Raw genomic sequence first — 12050 nt, forward strand, 5'->3', positions numbered from 1 at the left:
AAAGACCTGCTGTTGTATTTCTGGCTTTGGATAAAAGCACACTTGCTACAGTTGAATTGTTTGGCTTCAGATTGAGTTTTAGCCAGATGTGAGTGGAGTTGTTGTGGAAACAGCTGTCAACAAGCTATTCTGGAAAATAAGCACTACTGTTTAGTCCAATGAGTTAGACGCCAATGATTGTTCAGCAATCTGAAGATGAATGAGTTAACAAAGAGTTCATAGCGGTCATCCATCAGATATTTCTCAGTACAAGATGATGCTGAATGATACGCATGACAAAAGGCCAATGGGCACAGCTGGGAATAGAAGCCATACAGTAAAAATGAACTACATCGAGAGCTTTTTGTTCAGTCAGCAAGAGTAAGAAGTAATTTATCATAAACATACAGAATATACAGCTCATTTGTACAGGAAAGATGGTGACTAGTTGAGCAAGCTCTGAAAGATGTGCTGCAGACTACGGAGTTGCAGCTTTTGAGGACATGAAGAAAGAAAGATGTTTCTATGCTGCAGAACTCCTACGAAAGACATGTTGTTACTGGAAAGGGCTGAAAGGGGGGCCTCTGGTGGCTCAGACTGCTAAGACAGTCTGTTATTAACACAGCTGCTTGCAATTACTGCAGGTTCAAGTCCCACCAGTCCCAAGGTTGACTCAGCCTTCCATCCTTTATAAGGTAGGTAAAATGAGGACCCAGATTGTTGGGGGCAATAAAAGGTGACTTTGTATATAATATACAAATGGATGAAGACTATTGCTTAACACAGTGTAAGCCGCCCTGAGTCTTCGGAGAAGGCCGGGATATAAATGCAAATTAAAAAAAAAAAAGGTAAATTATAAAGATGTGCTACTGTGTTTGTTTTCATTAGTCTATATTTTAGACTAAATCAATGGAAAGAACTTTGAAGTTCATCTAGTTCAACCACCTGGCCAAAGAAGAAAATTTCCATATATATCACTGCTCCTTCTTCACACACCTGAGAAAGGTGTCATGTCTTCATCCATCTTCTCTTCTTGAGGTCAAGCATACTCAATGCCTTAACAATTCCTCACAGATTTTTTCTCATCGGGTCCCTTATCATGACTTTTCTCATCACTCCACTTTTCAATTTCCTGTACCCTTGCCTCAGATTTTTCCTAATAAAGAATAAGGACTTTTGTCCATGTTGAAATCTTTTTCCCAATGTCCCAGCTTGTCAAAATTACCCTGAATCTTGATTGTCTTTGTATCATATGCAATTTGATGATCATATTCTGTAATTCCTCACTGAAATGTTGATCAGCTTGCACACCCAGGAAGAATTTTCCAGTAAGAAAATTCATAATCTTTAAAGTGTGATAACGCTTTAAAGACAGCCAATAATGAGAAAATATATTCTTCACATCAAGAACAGAGATTTCCTTGAGGCTAAACTCAAAATTATATAGATGCTTGAAGCTAGATTAGGGTTGACCAATGGTTTTACCAATTTCTGATGAGGAAGTACTGGGTCACTGGTTCTGCTTACTTGATACCCCACACCATTTTCTCTGACTGGCCTAGGAGAATCTGGCTCTCTAGAGTCTAGATTGAACGCTGCGCTCCCCAGAGACGTAACTTCGGAAGAAGAGCTTTCCGTGGTCCTTATTTAGGCTTGGCAAATGTCGGAGCTTTCTAAAAGTACCGAAGCCCAAATCTTTGGGTTGCTGCAGTACGCAGCGAAGATGCCCAAGTGACGAGTAAAACCAGCAATGTTGACACTGCTTTTCCTTCGCAGCGTTCAGGAGACAAGCTTCAGAAAGCGGGGGTCTTCTGACAAGGACGCGTGCCTAAAGCGGACCGCACAATTCCCGCGCGCTTCTAAAGGAAACAGACCGGCTGAGCTTCCTTCCAACGGAGCGTCTATTTCCCCTCCCGCCTCCCCTTCCTCATGAATATTCACGCCTCTCCTCCCAGTGACGTTGCAGCAGTCCCGCGGTGAAAGCTGGAGAGCTGCTCGGGTCCTGGCAGTACAGCCTGCGAATGACTGAGCAGCAGCGGCAGCCGCAGTAGTAGCAGTAATCGTAATAATTGCAGACGCCGCCACAGCTGTTCGAGCTGCTTTTCTGGCTCGTGGCTCTTTCCGCTGTCGCCAAGCCTCGAACGGGTTGAGGGAGCGCATCTCCGAGCCGCTTCTAAAGGACGGCTGCTGCTGCTGCAAAAATAGTCCCCCGAAAATAAGGCACGTTCTTGTTGCTCGCGGGGCGCGCGGAGAGGATGAAGCAATGCCGAGAGTGGGCGCTGCTCTTTTTGGGGGTCGGCAGCCTCCTCGCCACCAAAGGTAGGTGAAGTTTTTTTGTTTTTTTTAAAGGGGAAAAGCAGGGGAAGCTACGCAGGTGGAAGGGGCGCCGCCTCGTTTGCATTTGCGCGAGAGCCGCGGGGACAACTCTTCCAGTCACTAAAGGCGGCGGCGCTGCCGGGGGTGGTGGTGGCGGGGGCGGGGGGCCGAGTTGTTGTGTCTGCCTGGCTTGGGCGTTGGGGGTTCTCGGTGCGGTATAACGTCGCACGGTCGCGGGGTTTTTAACGAGGCGGGCTAGTTTTTGGTGTGTCCCCCCCCCCAAATTGTTTTGAGGGAGTCTTCTGCGCGCTCCTTAAAACTGGCGGAAAGAGGTTCCTGGCTATTCGCTTCTGCTGTGGGAGATGGAGGACCTGTTCAGGTCGGGGAGAGAAAGGGGAAAAGGGACTTCCTCGACCTGCCTCAGTCCTGGAGATTTAAGAGTCACCGGAAAGTTTGAGGTGCCGTGAGGGAAGCGAGTGGAGTTTTAGGGATGAATTAAGTATGCGTGCTGCACCGCCGCGCTTGGGTTGCTGTTTAGCGCCTGGGAAGGTTAAGCATCTGGAAGGCGATTCACCTTAGAGCCCGATGCACCGAGGGATGCTCGCTTCTTGTCCTTTCAACCGATGACTTGGCTGCCGGTGGCTGTAAATTTACGCCGTGAGAAGATTGAAGACAACAATTAAACTAAGAGTAAAATGGTTATTTGCCTTGTAGAGGTTAATTTATCTCGAAGACCGTATTGGCTGGATAATATTACAAGACCTGTGGCGTTTTCCCGAAAGGAACAACTGAAGATTGATGTTTAAATATATAACTTGTTGCATAGGTGAAGTTTAAAATATTTCTGGGTTTCTGTTTAAATTTTCTAGCAAATAAATGCATTTATTTATTTGCAGGGATTGTTCAGTGTTCAGTTGCAGAACACTTTGCTACTTCATTGTTTCTAATTCAGGGTAAAGCCCCTTGAAACATTTTGTGGAAGTTTTGATACCTGTTCCCTTAAAATAAAGCTATTTTCCAATATATATTCCAATATATTTTCCAATATATTGGGTTGAGAAAAGAGTCATAGTTTCTGTGGCATAAAGCTCTTTGAACAATCCCTAGAGACCTCCTGTGTTCCCTATATGATGAAATATGTATTCCCTATGTGATGATGATGACACTATTCATAGATTTATTTGGATGTTATGCATTAATGTTTTCTGCTTTTAATACTACCAAATTTGCTTTGGAGAACTACAAATCATCTTGATGTTTGTGAATTGCTTTGATATATATACCTGTTATTTGACATCCTTTTCTCTAGTTTTAGGCTATTAAGTACAGGTGGTCCTCGACTTCAACCACAATTGAGCCTAAAATTTCTGTTGCTAAATGAGATAGTTGTTAAATGAATTTTACAACCTTTCTTGCCAAAGTTTTAAGTGAATCACTGCAGTTACCGTAAGTTAATAATATGATTTTTAAGTGAATCTGACTTCCTCTTTGACTCTGCTTGTCAGAAGGTTGCAAAACGTGATCACATGAACCTGGGCTACTACAACCGTCATAAATATGAGTCAGTTGACAAGCATTTGAATTTTGATCACGTGACCACAGGGACACTGCAATGGTTGTAAGTGTGAAAAACACGCATAAGTCACTGTTTTCAATGCCATTGTAACTTTGAACGGTCACTAAATGAACTGCTGCACGTCGAGGACTCCTTGTGACTGCTGAGTTACATCAGTTATCTCAGAGTTCTGTTCTGAGATAAGCAAAAATAGAAAAAGCAGTTGATTTGAAGATATTTTTTGTGTGAAATAAATTGTTGGGTTTTGAAAAATAAAGTTTATATTCATCACTGACATCCAGAGATAACATTTTCAAAAAAACAAAACAAATTTTTTTTTGCAGACTTAAAAACCAAAATATTTGATATTAAAAGGTCAGTTTGATTTACTATTAGTCAAACTTTATGTAATTTGCATGAAGTTTGAGCTGAGCATAAGCAACAGTAGAGGTGGGGATGCTGTTCATTAAATCCCATTCAATTGAGTTTCTGTGGCAAATTCTTTATTTTAGTTTATAGGCATTTGAAAAGTGTAACAACAATTTAACCCCTGGTACATCTGAATTGTATCAAGAGTTCCAAATTCTGCTTTACCACAGGGGGGCTGCAGAGTGCATCTTTTGACTTCAACAATTTTACATGTTCAATATTTGATATAAAAAGGTTTTTTTAGAGAAAACTTTATAAAAATATAGGAAATTCAATTACGTTTTAAAATCTTTTTTATATTGGATATATTAATATGAGGTTCTGCAAATAGCATCAACTCTATCTCCTATTGCTTTTGTTGTATTTGTATATAGTTGAAAAGTGAGTAATTTTGTATTGGGATGCATTATTTCACAAGGGAATGGCTGAATGTAATAAAAGACATCATGCATCATGCAACATGCTTATAAATAGGCATTATACTTCAGCTTCTTAGTAATTCCTTTGAAATGATACCTGTGAGTGCCAAGCTCCATGGTTAATGTTTCAAATTATTTAGAGAAGAAATAAAAATGAAAGAATGTCTTCAACATTTTGACAGTGAATTTCAGATATTGTTGCACCAAGATAAAATACCATGATAAGTACATATGATATCCCAAATCTGATGCTTCCTATTTTTTAAAAATCAAACTCTATACATGGATAAAATAATGCTATTATATGCAAAGATTTATAATCGAGGTAGCAAATGTTGAGAAAATTAAATTATTGTAATATATCTACTTCAGGCATCTGGTTTTTCTTTAGATATCATTAATCTTTTTGCCTTTTATTTTAATATGTCCTTCAGGTTAAATACGTTTGGTGTTCTGTAGTAGGACATTGGATTTGAGAGCTTAAATATGATTTGGGACATGCATATACCTATTGTTGGGAATGTCTTAAAGAAATTAGTGGTCACATCTTTTCCTGGGTTTATATGCTACACTGCACAGCTGATGTTCAATCCTGAAAAGAGATGCAATTGGTTTAATTTGCTAACATCATATGTCATGCACATGCCTGTACATGCCTCATTTTATCTTTTGAATCTAATCTTTTCCTGTAGGGTTAGAAATATAGGAAATGCCGCATTTTGTTTTGAGAAAATCTATTAGAGTTATAGTGTCAATCCTGCAAAACATCTACTATAATCTTACTTTTTTATTTTAAAAGATTGTTCATAAGTTCTAATACATCTTATTGTAAACTTATAAATTTAAGATCTTGAGTAATATGATAAATATTCCAATCAATTTAATACAATTAGCTAGAACATATCTGTGTTCTGCTCCTCTATTTTCTCATGTTCCATATTGTAATTTATATGCAAAACATTATTGACATTAGAATGACTGTGAAATGTGCAGTTGAAGTTCTCTAAAATTATGATTGATGTTGCTATTTGTTACATTTGATGATACTGAGAAATAGAGTATTAAAATGATAACAGATCTTGGTAATGTAACCAATAATATATTTACAACAATATTGGTTATTCAGAAGTATCTAGTCCTGGAATATTTCAAATAATTTCATTAGGTTAATATATGTAATTGTTACCATCAATGAATAAAGTTTGCAAACAGTTTTATACAGTGTTCATTTTAAAAAAAATCTTAAGAAAAGCAATGTTTTATGAGTTTGGCTGGTTTATGAGAGGATTTCTAACATGACTTGTAAATCCATTGAATATCAGCACTGAACACAAATAATCTTGCTAATAAAACATATAGGGAGCAGTTATAGCTCTTTATATGGCTTCTTTTCTATTTTTCGTTACTTGGTGCTGCATTGTAATCAAACAATATATTATCTTATGGCAGTATGGATAATCCTTGATGTACAACCACAATTGGGGCCAGAATTTCTGTTGCTAAGCAAGATGTTTGTTAAATGATCATGCCTATTTTTACAACCTTTTTAGTCACAGTTAAGTGAATCACTGCAGTTGTTAAGTGAATGACATGAACAGTTTTACCCATTGACTTTTCTTTCCGGAAGCTGACTGAGGTGGGTGGGAGGTGGAGGCTCACAAATGTTGATCACATGACCCGGGGACAATATTGCAACTGTCATAAACACATACTGGTTGTAAAGTGTCAAAATTTAAGTCACGTGATTGTGGAGATGCTATGAGGAGCGGTTGTAAGTCACTTTTTTCAGTGCTGTTGTAACTTTGAAATGGTCACTAAATCAATGCTTGTAAGTCAGGGACTATCCTGTGTCTTCTATCATAGAAGCTAAAAATGTTGAGAACTATATATTTAAAAAAATCCAGAAAAAATATGTTCCTGACTCTTATGTTCTTGCACATATGCAACTGGGCAATTGCATATGTGCAATAAGGGCCTCTGGTGGCTCAGACTGCTAAGGTAGTCTGTTATTAACAGCTGCTTGCAATTACTGCAGGTTCAAGTCCCACCAGGCCCAAGGTTGACTCAGCCTTCCATCCTTTATAAGGTAGGTAAAATGAGGACCCAGATTGTTGGGGGCAATAAGTTGACTTTGTATATAATATACAAATGGATGAAGACTATTGCTTAACATAGTGTAAGCCGCCCTGAGTCTTCGGAGAAGGACGGGATATAAATGCAAATTAAAAAAAAAAATTTCCTGCACATACTTTTTATGTACAATAAATATTTTTATGCCAGAGATGTGCGACCTTGTGATATGAATCCTTTTTCTCTGTTTTGAATTATTCTGCAAGAAAGCTTCTAGAAGTCACTGAACAATGGAGGACATCAGATACATCCTATATGATTATTGTCTTGATTCTTTGTATTGTATCGATACAATACAGCCTCCAAGGTGGCTTAAATATTTGGGGTTCCATAATTATTGTTTATTATTTTAACTTGTGTCTGCCTTTGCTATTTATGCATACAACACACATCCACACTTCAACATTAATCAGGCCATTTCAGGATGAAAGTCTTTTCACTAAAGGTTATATTTCTGCGATCTATCATGCTGATCTAGAGGAGGTTAGTAGGCAGGTGTTTTTCAACTACTCGGTCTAGTGCTGAGAAAAAATTGCTGGTTTGCCAACAATCAGCCAGCTTCTGTGTCCAAGGAAGATCTATAACTCCTAATCCAGATTCTTAATCACTACAGCAGTTAGTCATGTTTGTGTTGTATGTGTGGGTTTACTTAGGGTAGTCATAGATAGTGCTATCCTCATAAAATACGTAGTAAAATAAGCTTTAGTAACAAACTTGATTGATTTTTTTTTCTGGGAAAATTGTAAAACGGTGCAATTTAAGATTATGCATTTTTTAAAACAGTAACTTTAGTATTGAAATAAATGCCATTTAATCTAGGTATATTTATATATTTTCCCCTTAGCAAAATATTGACTTGAGAATGTGTTGTTATAGATTAGATTAGAGATCAATCTCTATGGATTTTTTAAATTAATTGTTGGTTCATAATGAAAACAATATTAAATAGAGAACTAAAAGCATTCAAATGTTATTTTAGCAGTTGCCCAGTGTAACATTGTAAGAACACTAACAAACTAGTAGAGAATAGACATAGGAGGAGAATTGTGTAATTTTGTGAAGAGGGATGTTCCAGTTGAGCCCCCTCCTCCCATAGACTCTGCAACTATTTATCCTCTTTCCACAGACTTTTAGCAGAGCTTTATTTTTTGCATCACATTGGTTTGGTAGATTTCTGTAGCAATTCAGCCTGGATCCATCTAAAAAGACCCTTGAAATGGATCAGATAGTTACCAGCAAACAAATCCACTTTAACGCTTACCTGAACTCAATTTCATTTATAAAATACGTTAAAAGTGCTGCCCAGCTGGGTATTAGCATCTCATAAATTTTGTCTGTTCAAGAATGCTGAGCAGAATCATTTGGATGAAAGACCACTAAGGACAACCAGAGCTGCTTTATATTTATATTTAAGCAGATATGACATAATCAAAAACATCCTACAATAGTGATTTTAACAGTGTATAAACTGTGTCAAAATTGCTTTTAAGTATATAATGCATATTTTAATATGCTCTAGTTTAGCTTTTTCTCCTACTTATGTTAATTTCTGCCTTGCGAGTCAAGTGTAATCATGCTTATCTCTTGTCTTTTTTTATTTTGGTTGCTGAAAAGGGAAGGATCAAGTCTGGATTCTGCAATGCTTCTGAAAAGTGAGGGCTACTTGTGAAAAGACCCCTTTTCTAAGGGAAGTTTTTCGCCTCAATATCACTTTGGCTTTCTCATCACTATAATGCAGTTCTCTCTAAGGTCAAAGAACAAAAATACCTTTTAATTTAGGGAGATGAAAAATTGGGAAAAAAGGTTTTATTTGTACTTGGAACTTTGTGTTGGGACGTTCAAGTGTAATCTGGGAGGCAACATTTAAAATGCTTCAGGTTTTCCAACATAGAACACAATGGGAATTTGAAAAAGCCTCTTAGTCCCTTAATTTTATTATTATATGGATGCAAAAATAAAGTGGGATGATAGTCCATACTGACTGCTCATTAACATCCAGCCTTCAGAAAAGTGTGCCAGGGAATTATTTTCAAAACGAAACAAACAACATAATAGTAGGAAAAATGCATATTTCTAATTGACTGAAGGCTCCTTAAGGCGTCATACTTTCATTTATTAATTCTTAATATTTCATATTTTTGCACTGTCCTAAAAATTCTCATATTCAGAAATTTCAACTTATTTGTAATAAAACACAAAATACACAGGAAAACCTTTATATTAAAACCATTTGATTTTAATTTTATCAATATTTTCAAATCCTTTTTTATTAAAATCTTAGGGATTAGACTGTGCCAGTGTTTTTATTATGTCCATAATTGTTCTCTCAGTCTCTTACTATATGCTTAAACACATTATCCTCTGTTCTCAGCTAAATTCAGCCAATGGCAATAAGAATAAAATTTATGTCTGCAATTTTATGGGTTAATGTATGTTTCAAATTTCAATAGCCTGGGTTCAAAACACACAAACACCACAGACAGAAAACAAAAAGATATGCCCTAATTTGTCCTGGGCTTCTGAAAACGTAAAATTATTTTCAGCATAGACAGTACACAAAATTGTTATTTCAGTCTCTGTATTTGCATGCTGTATAGTGATTGAAATAAGCTCTTTTGAGAAATACAAATGGTGTTACAGTTTGCAACAGTATGTCAGCAGGTATAAAATATAAACAGACCTTTTACATTGGATAATTTTATGTTTTCAAAAGGTACTATATGGAATGACCATTGGCAAATACCCCAATTATTTCTCTACTTAATCATAAACTACATTGTAAGCAAACTTTCTGAAACTTAGAAAATATAGGAGCAAAGTTTGTGTCAGCAGAATTGTATAAAGAACATTCATGGCTTCAAGAGATAGATAGGTAGACTAAGTTAAGATAGCTTGCAGAAAAGGTTGATTTATTGTCCTTTTCAGAAATATTGCTGGAGTTAAATATAGGATTGAAGCCAGTGCTATTTATGGGACAGCTGAATAGCATCTTATTTAGAGATGAGTTTTAAAGAAAACAGAGTCAAGGTATCTGTAGCAATTGAATTTGAATGGTAACATACCATTCTCTTTCTTCCAAAAAGGAAGTAGAATTTAATGAATGTGTTAATATCATCTAATCCATTATTGTGAATCAAAATGTAAAAATTCTGCAGTATGACACATGATGCACCATTTAAATCTGTATTATTTAAACGGTCCATAAAACTAGTGAAGATAAGAACAATACTTTAGTACAGGAATAACTATGTAGATCTTGTTTTTCTTTCTTCTAGGCATCTAATATAGTCAACATCAGAAAACTTGTGAATTAATTCCACATTAAAGATAGGTTTAAAACTTGTGCTTAATTTACAGCTTTAATCTGGTACAAATATGTTTGAATAATGCCAGTCTTTTCCTACTATTGTCGTTGTGTGTGTGTCTATGTGTGTGCGTGTATGTGTTGTATCTATCTTACCCATCTTTTTATACTTTATTTGAATTAGGATTGTTTTCTCAGTTTAAACTCAACAGGTGTCTGGCTGTTTATACATACATATATCTAAATTTTTAGAAACCTCATTAGAGAGCAGATGTTCTTAGCTCTACTGCTTTTAGAAAAATGACCTTTGCCTGGGAAACTATTTACAGACTTTGCGAATGGGTTGGGCTGACAGAATGACAATCATGGGCTTCTGTTGGACATGGTAGTCTAAATCCATCCCTGGATCAAATTTATAAATACTTCTGATTTGTGACTGGAAATTATCTGTTAACAAATATAACTTGGGTCCTATACAGCAGACATTTTATATATACAGTCTTTTCAAGGAATTTAGAATGTCTGCATTTCTATTGTATTTGCACATTTGGAGTTTAAGCATAGTTCAGGTTTTTATTTTTAAGTGTATCCTGTTGAAGTAGACCAGCATGTAAGTATTAGGAAATAAATAATAACAGTTATCATTTAAAAATATTTAATAATTTATATGTTTGTTATTCATATGAAAAGTGTAGTGATAGGATCTTTTAAATAATACTTTTCTCCTAATGAATAATTGCTATGCTCAATACCCTTTTTTAAAAAAACAAAAACACATTGTTATACAATACTTGATATATGAAACTGAAATAGCCAGCTAGATTATAATTAGCAGTCTATTATATGAAATAATCCTAATATTAGTCCATTTTGTTCACTTTTCTTTGTTTATAGAAGGCTTTGAAGAGTCTTTTATTTTGTTTTATTCAATGCTTTATAGCGCAATCCACCCAAGATTGCATGGTAGTTATAATTAATGAAGGGAATGTTATTATCAGCCCTCTTGCTAATAGAGGAGCTATGTTTATAACATATCAAACCAAGAATCCCTGTATTTGTGCTATTACTAATACAGCATAATAAATTAGGTGTCTTAAGAACAAATTGGTACACATGAAAAGAACACCTAGTATTTTAAATTAGCACAGTCCTCATCCTACAACCACCATTGAGCCAAAATTTCCCTTGGTAATCAAGACAGTTATGTGATTTTTGCCCCATTTCATGACTTTTCTTGCCACAGTTGTTAAGTGAACCATTGCAATTGTTAAGTTGGTAACACGGTTCTTAAGTGGATCTGCCTTTCCCATTGACTTTGCTTGTCAGAAGGTTGCAAAAGGTGGTCACATGACTCCAGAACATTGGAACTGCCATAAAAATATACAAGTTGCCATTCAATTTTGATCACATGACCACTGAGATGCTGCAATGGTTATAGGAGTGAAAAATGATCATGAGTAAATTTTTTAGTTCTGTTGTAACTTTGAACTTCAGTAAATGATACATTGTAAGTCGAGGACTACCTGTAGCTGCCTGACAGGCAGGATAGGGCATACGTACTGTTGAGTACGTAAACATAAACAATTATCATATCATATGGATAATTTATAAATAACTTTATTGTATTTAAACACTACTGAGAGCTGTAAAATTTTAAATTAGCATAATGATTTGGTATAGATGATGCATTATTATTGTTACATTGATGATATACATTAAGGCAAATAAAAATAGAACATAGTTAATGAATGCAGCACTGAAATCCACTTGTTATTTATTTATGATCATCTTGATTGATATCAATAAACTATAACATTTAGTAGCATCATCCATCTACTAAAAATTGGATATTTGGATATGTATCATTAATTTGTCCTCTCTTATAGACAAGAAAACAGTAATTTTTTGACTGAATACA

The 12050-nt window shown here is 35.9% G+C and overlaps 1 protein-coding gene across 1 annotated transcript in view; it reads left to right on the top strand.

The window, feature by feature from the left end:
• Window positions 1–2025: 2025 nt before the first annotated feature.
• CLSTN2 (calsyntenin 2) overlaps window positions 2026–12050 on the top strand; it is a 322206-nt gene continuing 312181 nt past the window's right edge. Inside the window, exon 1 of the mRNA XM_058188868.1 lies at window positions 2026–2298. Coding sequence (XP_058044851.1) covers window positions 2235–2298 — 64 coding nt within the window. The 5' untranslated portion in view covers window positions 2026–2234. The remainder of the gene's footprint in view (window positions 2299–12050) is intronic.

This window comes from Ahaetulla prasina, chromosome 6 (assembly GCF_028640845.1).
Source record: "Ahaetulla prasina isolate Xishuangbanna chromosome 6, ASM2864084v1, whole genome shotgun sequence".
In the NCBI taxonomy this organism is placed as follows: domain Eukaryota; kingdom Metazoa; phylum Chordata; class Lepidosauria; order Squamata; family Colubridae; genus Ahaetulla; species Ahaetulla prasina.